The 12,691-nt window shown below is 36.5% G+C and overlaps 1 protein-coding gene and 1 non-coding gene across 10 annotated transcripts; one reads left to right on the top strand and one right to left on the bottom strand.

Moving 5' to 3' along the window:
* Positions 1-415: 415 nt before the first annotated feature.
* On the bottom strand, positions 416-487 carry Trnac-gca. Its single transcript has one exon. It is a non-coding gene; the product is annotated as a tRNA-Cys (tRNA).
* A 446-nt stretch (positions 488-933) lies between these two features.
* Positions 934-12,691, top strand: LOC112455459 (ankycorbin). Of its 9 annotated transcripts, none has more exons than XM_025017374.1 (15): positions 934-1,188; positions 3,470-3,810; positions 4,094-4,428; positions 5,560-5,836; positions 6,010-6,258; positions 6,469-6,893; positions 7,129-7,384; positions 7,732-8,636; positions 8,777-9,472; positions 9,740-10,143; positions 10,397-10,732; positions 10,889-10,980; positions 11,087-11,241; positions 11,499-11,569; positions 11,712-12,691. In XM_025017374.1, exons 2-15 carry the CDS (start codon positions 3,599-3,601, stop codon positions 11,874-11,876), a joined length of 4,578 nt encoding a protein of 1,525 aa, XP_024873142.1. In that variant the 5' UTR covers positions 934-1,188; positions 3,470-3,598; the 3' UTR covers positions 11,877-12,691. The 9 variants fall into 9 exon arrangements, with proteins under 9 accessions (XP_024873142.1, XP_024873148.1, XP_024873145.1 ...); XM_025017380.1 differs by having other exon boundaries at positions 10,904-10,980; XM_025017377.1 differs by having other exon boundaries at positions 9,743-10,143.

A 12,691-nucleotide genomic window follows, 5' to 3' on the forward strand; every position in this document is an offset into this window, starting at 1 on the left:
TCGTACTATGTAATCTGTTTACAATTTATCAACTGTAACTATATAAAATTATAAATAAATTTTTAAAAAATAAAAACGTGCTTTTATCAATTAATTAAAAATGTGAAATAATAATTTTTTTTGTTTTCCTAATATTCCTTAAAAATTCAACATTCTTGCTTAAATTTTTACTAGTTTAACTTATAATTAACAAAAACCAAACGGTAAATATTAAGTAAAAATATAGGAATTTATTTCTATATTTCAAGAAATAAGTAAACGGAATACTTTATCAATAGATAATGAATATTACTATTGTAAGCTAAAATTAAAAATATATAGATTTATATTACATTATGCTATTTATTAAAGTAAACAACGTTATAACGATAACAAAAATTAAATTTAAATATAAAAAGAAAAAAAGTGAGTCATGAGGGGGCACCCGGGTTTGAACCGGGGACCTCTCGATCTGCAGTCGAATGCTCTACCACTGAGCTATACCCCCAATTGTCTATCACTCTTTGGATACGTACTTTTCAAGATATGTAAAGGATTTATTATATTTATCAAATATATAATTAGAAATAAAATTTTTAACTGTATATAATTTCAAAGTAATTTTTACACTCACATCAGAACAGTCATGCACTTCGATAGATTTTTTACTCACAATCAGAAAAAAACTTTATTTTTTATTTAAGTTATTTCTAATAGCTAATTTTGTTTTTATTCAAAACGGAACGTGATAGGAAAACCGTAGTGTTTATCAATTGTAGTTTTTATTAATCGAAACATCTCTCATTTAGTTTTTTACATTTCGAGAGCAATTTTTCAAATTTTTTATTTCAAAAACTCTCCGAGCTTATCAGTGTTTAATTTTTATATATTTTAAAGCAAAACTTAGTAAATGGTAAAGTAAAGTCTTTTGTACTCGTTTGATAATATAGATTATAGATTATCAAACTTAGTTTTTGTTTACAGGTTTCTGAGACGCGGTGGTATCTAAGCAACCCTTACGTTAACTTGCTCGTGCTAATGCGGAGCGTTCAGTGCGCTTTCCACCCTCTAAAGGTACGTTTCACTGTCGCCACAACGAGTCGACCTCGTGGCCGAAGCAACATTTGACAACCAAACTTTGACTTTTGAAATCTGGCGCCAAAATAATGAGCAAACAACACAATTTAGTTGCGTAATTTATAACGCGAGGTAAGTATATAAGTGCATCAGTTAAATACACATATGTCATATTGGATATTATATACCAGAACGACGATCGACTAAATTCTCGCATATTGTCCGCTGATATCACGTAGACATCTACAGCACATTTTTATATTTACATTTTTATATTTATTTAATATTTTTTTCTTTGATATAAAGTTTACTTCTACTCTCTCTTCTGCAAGGAATTAAAAATATAAATGAAATATAATTTGATTAAATGATATAATAACTTAATCTCAACCAAAGAGATATATTTTCAGGCCAATGCGAGCCGGCAAGCGCATATTAAAATCACATACTAATTTCCATTTATGTTTATTGATTTAATTTTTTTATTCGATATTTTATTTAATGTTTTGAAATCGATATAATTTTTCACTAATTATATAAAATTATTTTAACAATTTTAACGTCTATTTGAAATATGTATATCTCGTTAATTAGCAAAGATTCATAATTGATTTATATATATATATGTCGATAAGATTTCTAAGAATACTGTTACAGGGAATAAACAGTGTAGAACAATAAGATCTTCTACATCTTTCTACTTTTCAGTAAAAGTCAAGTTTTTGAATATTTCATGAGCTATGGTTTCTCATTATGCTCAAGTAATGTAAATTTAGTCACTTACACTTATCGATAAAAATAAAAAAAAAAAGAGAGAAATTATTCGTGAATTATTAAATACAAGTTTTGTTTGTGTGCGTGTGTGTGTGTCTTTTATGTGCGCATCAAGACATATATTTGGTGGAACACAAAAAGATGTGCCTAATTGTTTTATTCGTTCACTTTTGTATAACTAAATGCATGTGATATATATGCACTGCGTTATTCCGATCGATTACCACGTCGGATCTCGTAAACAATAAGCACGTGATATATCGAAGCGTGGTGCACGTAACGCGAAAAGGCAGAAATGTTACGGTTAAGTATTAATGATGATGCAACATCACGAAAAACGAAGGTTTCGGCGAATTATTAACGGAGCAATAACGGATCGATATTCGGCCTGGTGAATCAACGAAATAACGATTTTCAGTCATCGCCGCGTTACGGTGCGAGTTCGTTGCACGTATGTATGTATGCATGTATGTACATATCTTGCTCACGAGGCTATATGAGATCTTACTCTCATTTGCGCGGCATCCAACTGATATAGAAGCAATTTTTCTTCGGCAGAAACGCCGAGGAGATGCTTACTTCGTTAATTAATGACTAAATATAAGGTGTTTTTGGAGAAGATAATTGACGAAATTTTTTCATTAATTTCAAGTGGCCTTTACTTAATAAGATTTTAATTTAGATTTTTGCATAAAGATACTCAAATTTTTAAGATACGCCAAAAATATCTTTAAATGCGAGTTTTCTATTTCTTTCTTTCTTTCTTTGGAATTGTTTGTAAGCCGAGTTATTGAAAATTGTAACAGTGTCTTTGACTGAAGGTGAATAATGAAAAATACACATGCTCAAACAAGTTACTTATTAAGCTGGCCTTCATCCAATTAATTCATCATTTTTTTGTAACAAAACACTAGTATTAACACAATATAAATATTAGAACATTGCCTAGACGGATTGTCATTGCGGAACAAAGTTATACAAGGACAAATGAAATGAATTAGATTCCAAAAAGAATAATAACATTTTTATTCCATTTATGCTGCTGGATCTAAAAACGCTATGCGTATCAGGGTTTAAATAGCCCCCTTAGTGTTTTAAGTAATCAGTTTTCTGACGGCTCGTACGATCTACGCGAGGTGAAGATTAGAATTCGACACGTGACGACCTTGCCGTGGTATCAGCCATTATGGTTCTTTATAGGTATTCGCGTGTTGTGACCGTTGGTTTCTATGGTAGCGAGTGACCTGGTCAGTTCACCACGTGGTCAGTAAATGAACTTTGATTTAGAATCGAAAATTTGGGTCGTACTTTAATGGATGCTTATTTTAGGATGCGGAGCATCGTTACAGATTTTACGGCAACGTCCTTCACGCGCGCAGATACATAAATCGATAGTTTCATTTTTACGACAGCTCCATTTATTATATTATTGCAGCGGGTTGCGAAACACGCGAAATTCACTCGTTCAGCTCGCGCGTATACATATACATGCGTGCGTGTGTGTGTGTATGTCTGTATATTTATTTTTCTTTTATCCGTGTGCTCATTTTATCAGCATCAATGCCAAATCCAGCCAAATTCATATTTCGAACCCCATCGTGTACGGCCGGTGGTCATTTTCGAGCAAATCTCTTTCAAGCATATCTATCTACTTCGGGTCGAGAACCCAGACTTCCTCCTCGGCGCGATGAGTTCGATCCGTCGAGAGGCCCGAAGATGCTTCCACGCGACCGGTTGGCGTAGTCGCGAGTAGGTGCCAGAGACGGGCATGGACACTAAGACTCCGCCGATCCCGTTCAAGTCGCAGGAGAAGCCTCAGCCGAAGAGAGCGGATCGCGTGGCCGACGTGTCCTTGCCCCCGCTGACACCGTACCCGAATCATCGTTCCTCCAAACATAGACCGTCCGGTGGTACATCGTGGTCGCAGGACCCACCCTGCGCTGTGCAGCATCAGGATCATCGCAAGAAGAGACCTTACAGGTAGAGACGCGCTCGATATTGATTTTCTTTCGAGCCACTTAAATTTGCTCTTCTATTTTCGTTCACAAATCAATCTGTTTGACGGGCAGGGTTCAGCACGATACCTATAATCTATAATAAACGATTGCCGTTAGCGAATAATATTACAAGTTCTTAGCAATGCAATCGAAAATGATACTACATATGAAGAGATAAAAGATGTGCAGAATAATTTTTTTCTTTAATACAAATTTCCTTTTTTTTTGTTCCGCTTAATGAATCAGAGAAACACGCACCGTTTCAGAGTATTACACATCGGCGCTACACCTTTGATGCACGCCTGTCAACAAGGCGACAGGGCAAGAGTGTTGAGATTATTGAAGGAACAGGAGGAAACGACCGCCTATAGAGATCGCACATTGAGAAACGCCCTCCATTATTGCATGGACGCGGGTACCGGTGGTGCCGTTGCCGCGGCGGCACCAGAACTGGTGAATGCCCCTGATGCCGAGGGGCACACCCCGCTTCATCTCGCGGTCATCGCCGGGGACACTCAGCTGGTCGCGGTTCTCTTAGCGAACGGTGCCGATGTCAATGCTAAGGATCTCGAGGGGCACAGTGTTCTCCATTGGGCCACTGGTACTTTTATCTATAAAATATCTTTTTACGCATGCATTTTAAATCACACAAAATTGTCTCTCTTTTTACTTTCAGCTTTCAGCTGTGATAATAAACGTTACACCGTTTATCGTTAGTATCTTTATTTTAACTCTCGTCTTTTATATTTACCCTTGGATTCCACTTCATACAGTTTTTACTTTGATTCCCTGAACCTAAATGTGTAAAACAATTATTTTAATTATTTTATCAGGTATTTTTGCAGATCCGCATAAATTATGTCAGGTACTATAGATGCTTTCTGCTTGGTAACAACACGAATCAATATAACTAATAATAAGTGTCATTTTATTTTTGGTCATCTCTGACTTTAAGAATAAATATGTTTTCTATCTCTCACACGTGTGAATATATAACATATATCTAACAGATAAAACACTCATACGCGTGTGCATTCGTAAGTTTTCGTACAAGTAAAACCCAAGGACTTCTATGGTCAGTCGGTCGAGCCATCGCGATATGTACTCTCGCGTGATCGCTAACGGACCGCAGTAACGTAACTCTTGTCAGAAACGACCTACTGACCTTCCTTGACCATTACGGCACACCGTTCTACCTAAGATCGGAAGGAACGATACGGCGCCCTGCATTTCAGTCTGTCATCCAACTTTTAAGGAAACTTTAATAATAGTATACAATAGTGGATAGTTTGACCTTCCAAGAGAAAGAGGGAGAAAAGAAAAAAGATAATTATAAAAAAATTAAGAATTAAAAATAAAATAATAATGTGATATAGAATTAATAATAATCGCAACCAGATATTGAAGCTAAAGCAGATTGTACGCTGCATTGCGAGACTTTTAAATCTGTATACCTATATTAGAACAGAAAAAAATCAATTTCTATTTTCGACTTCTATTCTGCTCTAACAAGAAAAATTATGTACTTATTGTTAGTAACACTTTATATTCGATAAATTTGTCCAAAACAGTAATTATACAATCTCCCACGATGTTTTCGCTAAGAAATTGATTCCGCAAGTCCAAAAGGAATGCGCTTAATAAGAAGTATCGATCCCAGTATTATTCCTTTTCACTGTCCCTTTTAAGATGTTGAAAAAAAGCCGAAGGTACATACAATAACGATTTTCAGTCTGCGGGGAAGCGGAATGCGTTCGGTTGGTTCTGGCGGCCGGTGCGCGACCTTCCACCCCGGATTTACGTGGCGGATCTCCACTTCACTATGCCGCCCAATGTTGCGGCGCGGTCGCCACGGCTGAGCTCGCCGTTCCCAAGAAGGTTGGCCTGAAAGTTTTACAAACCCTTCTCGAATTCGGCGCGGACGTGAACGCCAAGGACGAGGACGGGCGGCAACCGATTCTATGGGCGGCAAGCGCGGGTAGCGTGGAGGCCGTGTTGGCTTTAGCAAGGTAGACGACTGTTAACTACTCTAATCGTTTCGGTTTACCAACGAGCGTCAGTCCTCTTCAATGTTAGATCGATTTCTTTGGAGAATCTGTGATTTTCCTAAACGATAATGCAAAAGGCAAGGTTGCAAAAGCAATTGAGAATTAAAAATTCGTTAAAATCTTCCTTGATTTAGAGCCGGAGGGTCGGCAGCCGCAGGTACTTCCGACAAAGATGGACTGACGGCACTTCATTGCGCAGCGTCGAGGGGCCACGCGAGATGCGTGGAAGTACTCGTCAACTTGTGTGGATCTCATCCAGACTATGTGGACGACAACGGTTGTTCCGCGTTACATTACGCCGCTACTTTGGGTCACGCGGATGCCACCGCTCTCATCCTCAAACTCGGGGCTGATCCCAATCGCCAAGATCGAAAGGGTAGAACGTAAGATTACCAAGTTTATGGATAATCTTAATTTTCAACTGACCTCTTTCGGTCAATTAAAATAATTGATAAAATAATAGATTTCCTTCTGGATAACGATTCTCGATGATTAATATTTAACTGCGCTTGGTATACGTTGGGTCAACTCGCTATATTTCAATCTTAGTAAAGAGTATTGAAATTTTTAAGAGAACGTTCAACATTTTTCAGACCTGCACTTTGCGCCGCAGCTAAGGGCCAGTTAGAAACCTTGAAAATTCTGACTCAGCACGGCGGGTCACTTCACGCTAAGACCGTGCGTGGCACGGGGATAGGACACGAGGCCGTCGCGTCCGGTAGAATCGAATTAATAAAATGGTTAGCAAAAAAAAGACCGAGCACGTTGGACGTCGCTACTCATGATGGCAAGACGCCTCTCCATGTCGCGGCTTTGCACGGTCACTTGGACGCATGCAAAGTTCTATTGGATCATGGCGCAAGAATCAACGCGGTTCTTAGGACCAGCAAGGGCAATTCGATGACTCCACTGGACGCAGCTCTCTACAGAGGACATAGGGACTGTGCGAAACTGATTCAGATGCACGGCGGTACTACAGGACAGCAACTGAGAACGCATAAGACCGCACCGAACAAAGGTCAGATTAGGTATATGTGTAGTCCACAGACATTTGCTAAATCTGGCTCGAGAAGAACTAGACTAATATAATAATAAATATTTATAGAATTATTTATGACAACTCTTAACACAAAATACACATATATTTATTCTTTAAGAAGTAATATATCTCTAAATTAAGAATATATGTTATAAATATATTTCAGTAGTAGTCTACTATTATAGCAAAATAAGTCATATTGAAATAATTTTAGTTTTTACAGCAAAGGTCCGAATAAAACATGACGATAGTAGCACTGCGAGCGACAGTAGTCCTTGTAGACGAGGTCGAGGGCACAAACATCCCGAGCTCTATTACGAAGAGCGGTGGATCGAAAGAAGAACGCGTCGAAAAGGTAATCTGAAAAAGATGACTCGTCAGGATAGTCGGAGTTTTAGTGAGGAAGAAGTGCGTCTGTCGAAGACATCCTCGAAAAAGGACGAGAGGAGAGCTCGAAGCGAATCCGCACGGTAAAACAGATATTCCTTCATTAATGCGATGCAAAATTAATACGAGAGACATTTGAAATATACAAACCTTCTTCTTTCCCTCTTCATAAGCTGCTACGTAAAAATATAATACTTCTGTGATTCTGGCATTTGATTTTCAAAATATTGATATATTGTTAATAGAATTTTAGATTTTTTTCTTTAAAAAGTTATAGAATTTTTAACACGTTCTAAAAAGGATTTAAGCAGTTAAATGTAAAAAGTTAATAACTATGAGATAGAGTGTCGCATTATTTTCTAAACGTCTCTTTTATTGATTACACTGTCAGCCAAAGTATTAAATTTTTAAATTGTAAATAAATCAATAGATACGATGATAACGGTGAGCAAAATCTGCGAAAAAAACGAAGTAAAAGAATATCGATGAGACATAAACACAAATATTCGGATTCGTCGTTCGAATCAGACAGTTGCGATTATTCTCATGATGAAAATGGAGTAATCAAACATCGACAGCATACAAAAAGACAGCAAGAGAAGGATAAAAGCAAAAGCTCCAATGAAACGGAAGCTAAAGATAACTCAAGGAAAGAAGATGAAGACGATCAAAGCGTAAGCGACGACAGCTTAGAGGTGATTGTAGTAAAAAGATCGTTGGAAAAAAAGTGTGAAAAAGTTGTATCCGGAAGAAAATTAAAGACACCTAGAGAATGCACGAAGGAGACAAAACTGACCAAAACGCACAAACGTAGCTCTAAGAAAATGTCGAGATCCAGCAAGTCGAGAACGTTCGATAAAGAGGAGAATATGGGAGATCAAGATAAATCTTCGGACAAGGAAGAAAGAAGCGTTGCAGTAGGAGAGCCGGCGCATACTTCCGCTGAAGAGGAAGAAGATGGTAGCGAGAGGATAATAGAATCTCGATTTCGAAGAGAAGCGACGGATAGTACTAGTCAGGAAACCGTGGAACGAGTGGTTGTTACAGCGATAGTTCACAAAGATCAAGTGCCTGACACTCCAAGATCAACGCAAGAAACTGTAAAGGAAATAAGCTCCGACAAAGTTTTGAGAAAAAAGACGATAGTAATAGAGGAAACAAAGGAAACTTCCAAAGATATTAATTCTTCAGATAAAAGTAAGACCGCATTGTCGCACAAGACTGATACGCACGATATTTCTGAAGAACGAATTAATGAACAAGTCCAGAATAAGGATGAAAAGGATAAAATAACGATGCCTAGCAGCATAGAAGATCCAAAAGAAGGTACGAATAGTAAGACACAAAGAATTTCAACGTAATAACTTTTTCATAAGATAAAATAAAGTATCTTGTTAATATAATTATTTTATCGAATTTAATCATTTATTAAATTTGTGTTTGTCAAACTCTAGCTACAGTAATCTTCTTTTTAGGTAGACTAAATACATTCGAGAATGCAATACCGAGTGATAGTACGTTGCGCGAGAAGCAAGAAGCAACCATCGACAAGGAGAAAGATAGCTTTAAAAACGGAGATAAACTCGGTAAAAATATTGTGATTTCGGAGGATCAAAGAGATTCTACGACTGCGATGAAGCATATTTCGAGTGCGGGTGAGGAGAATGGAAAACTATTAGCGTCTGAAGATTCAAAGCGAGACGAGAAAACTATCGCGAAAAAAGACGATGGAGAATCAAAAACTTCGAGACAATCCGATGCGCGTCAAACTATAAGCAGCTTGAAAGAAAATGTCGAAGATGTACAGGTAACTTCTGAAGAAAGAGATAAAGCATCGACAAAGCAAACATCCTTGAAAACAATCACTAAAGAGAGCTCAGCTGAAGATGCCGAATTGAGAGAGGATAAATATTTGAATAAACGCGATGATATCAAGTTTTCGCAAAAAATGCAAGTGGATGAAAAACAGAAAACCGAAGCATTAACATTTACCGAACGATCGACAGATGATTCCGCGCGTGGAAAATCCGCAGATTTGTCATCACCGGAACCGAGAGTGTCAATGCTAAACATGGAAGAAAGTCCTTCCCCAGAAAGAACGGGTTCGCCACGTGACAAGAAGTTGGAACGTATTAAAAAAACCGATAAAGAACGACCAGAGACTGAAACAGGTAAATTTCCGAAATATATTACGAGTCTTAAATGTTTCGAAAATTATAAAAATGTAATGCGTTCTCCAAGTTTTAATTTTAATTTTTAGCTGTGTTATTTTAAATGCAGAGATTTTTTAAAAATAATTTTTGCGTAATTAAAGTATTTATTGTAAATAATACAATCTTTTACACACATACACACACACACACACACACAATACTTTCGTTAACACATCGTATTTGTGTTCCAACAAACAAAGATTGTCTAACAGACAAAGATTTTAGCAGATAAAGATTTTCGCTACATCGACGATAGTTCTTCGAGTTCTCCAAAGGCCTCGAGATCGGCGAAAACGAGACATTCGAGACCATCTACGGGAAGGAATATGAGGACAGGAAAATCTTCTTCAAAGGCGTCAACCAAGAGACACCTGTTTGAAAGTTCCGAAGAGCGTTCCTCGCATCAAAGTGCAATAATCGCGGTGTTGGACAGCCCAGAATGGGATGAAGACGAAGCAGTCGAAAAAGAAATCAGGGAAGCTCTCGGGGAGGATGTGGAGCATGAGACAGAGCACGAAGAAGATAATGAAATTGGTGTTATGAGAGTTTTGCCAAGTACGAGTGAGGAAGAGACTCCGAGCACAGCTTTAGGTCTATCTAGAACTTCAAGAATCGACTCTTTGCCTCAGGTAATTAAAGAACTTACACCTATTAATATCTATTTCAATCATATAGTACGTAGCATTATTAAATTAATTACTTTTAAACATATGTTAATGCTTGGTATACTAAAATTTTTCACAAATAAAGAACAGTGGGCATCTTGATCGATAAAAACTATATCGTGTAATTTTATTTTTATATTTACTTACAAATAAATCTTTAGCATAAACTTAATTACAATAATTTAATTAATATTGATCAGAATATTATTAATGCTAGGTACAATCAACAACTAGCAACCGCTTAGTCAGAATCGAAAATGCCGATGGTCACCGAGAACGATTGTGGAGGAAACATCGTCGCGATAGCGGAGGTAGAGACAGTGGAATAGAACCGAGCCCGAGAGTGTCGAGAATTCCACGGAGGCGAAACGTAAGATGTTGTCCAAATACAGCGAAACAGCAAGCTCTCAATATGGAGACCATTACCAGGGATGTGCAAATTAGCCTGCGTCGTTATCATCTCGAAAGAAAAATTTTTTTTCAATTGATGGAGTTGAAGAGATTACAGATTCGTCACGGCAGGGCGAACGAACACGTGTTGGTTAAAAGACAGGTAAGACACTCCAAGGCGATCGTTATTAACATTATAATGCGAATATAACATGTTTTTCCATGATTTAAAAGTACAGTGTTCCTTAAATCATGGAAAAGAATTAAACGTTTTTCTATCAATACTATCGCTAATATATTTCGCGAATATATTTTGCAGAGCGATCTTTTTCAGGTGGATGCCTTTCACAAATCGGGAATGTCTGGCCCTACTCTTGGTGTTGCAAAATATAATCAACCATTAACGTTTAGGTTACTATCGGATTAAATACTTTCTGAACACAGAGTATTCAATAATGTTTAATATACATTATTATTTAATTGTTACGACTTAATATTATCGATATCGTCATTGTAGACAATTCGAAGCGTTTCTGTACGAGCAATTAAGAAGACTGCAGGGAAGACCAACTACTCCAGACTTTTGTACCGGAGCCAAGCAATGCACGCAAAAAACTCATCGTTGTCATCACGCAACCAGCGCTTATACCTCTATTCCAGTGTATACCTATCGTATGTTACCATATTATCGCATTTGAATACAACACGCATCACTTTTGAGATATCTATAATTATTTACGTACATATTTGAATATGCAAAGTATTCATTCAATTAAAGATTTGAAGAAAACATTCTTATGTATTTTCTTTCTGTAAATTATGTCATTAGTAAAACGATAACTTAATAACTTCAAGATTTCGTCGTCTATATGTACGTAGAGCCCGAAAAGAGTCAGTTTCTGTAGTGTGAATGTAGATTATAATTGCAGTAGGTGGAGGCGTCCCAGATCGAGCGGACCATCTTCCGAAAATAGAGAGTCGCGGCAGAGGGCAAATGACGGTAATAATATGAAAAAAATTTATAGAAATCTGTAACCTATCATAATAACTCTGTTATAATAAAAAAGAAAATATCATATATTTACACAAAAGCTGAATATGTTATTTCTGTTTTTTCTATATGTTACTCTCCTTTCTTTTAGGTGGAAGTGACACATGGAGAGGGAAAACAAGTGATCGCCCTTCCGACTGAGAAAATGGATCGTACCAAAAGATATTTCGTTACATTCACTGTAAGAGGCGAAACACAAGACACTGAAAAACCTAAATCATCGTGCACGGTACAAAGAAATGCAAAGAGCGTGTAAATGTTTCAGACGTGGTCTTTCTGATAATCGAAAAATAATTAATCAACTTGAAACAAATAGTAATCTTCTTCAATATTTCCTTGAAAGAAACTCGACTAAGTTGATAAAAGAATGATTTGGGGCATAGATAAGGGACGTTCTGTATTATTTCACGTAAAATTTTTTAAAAAAGGATAATAACATAACATTTTCGTGTTTAAGAAAAGAAAACCCTACATTTAAAAATAGTGCAACAGACTTTGTTTTACTAAACGTAGACATTTTGTCTACGTTTTTTAATCTATAAAAAATATAGAGAATAACCGGCGTATTGTTTTGTTCTTTTGTAAAGTTTTTTACTTTAGATATCATTTATTCTAAAAAGAACCTTGATATTATATACTTTTTCCTTAAATCCAATATTCTTCCTAGGAATATATAAATTTGCTTCTCGCACAAAAGTATTATATAAGAAATATACTAATACTGCCAGATGGGACAAAATTTCTGAATCAATTAAAAATCAAATTGTGCATATTGTCAAATTGATTTGTATAGCGTTACTTGTATATTATATATACATATATGAGTAATAATAGTTATAGTGTCGTACCTGACCAACTGTAATTTGTAAATCTTCTGTAATCGACTCATCGAGAAAGAGAGCGCTACTTTGTCCTGAAAATGCTGAACGCTTATCCTGAAATTTATTAGTGTTGTATTATAAGAGAAGAATTTTTTGCCATGATATACAAAGATAAAAATGACGAATTTATTTAATAAAACATATCTCCGACTTATATTCTGTGTGTTCCCTAGTTATATGTAAAATGATA

This window comes from Temnothorax curvispinosus, unplaced genomic scaffold (assembly GCF_003070985.1).
Source record: "Temnothorax curvispinosus isolate PA1 unplaced genomic scaffold, ASM307098v1 QBEX01006096.1, whole genome shotgun sequence".
NCBI classification, from domain to species: Eukaryota; Metazoa; Arthropoda; class Insecta; order Hymenoptera; family Formicidae; genus Temnothorax; species Temnothorax curvispinosus.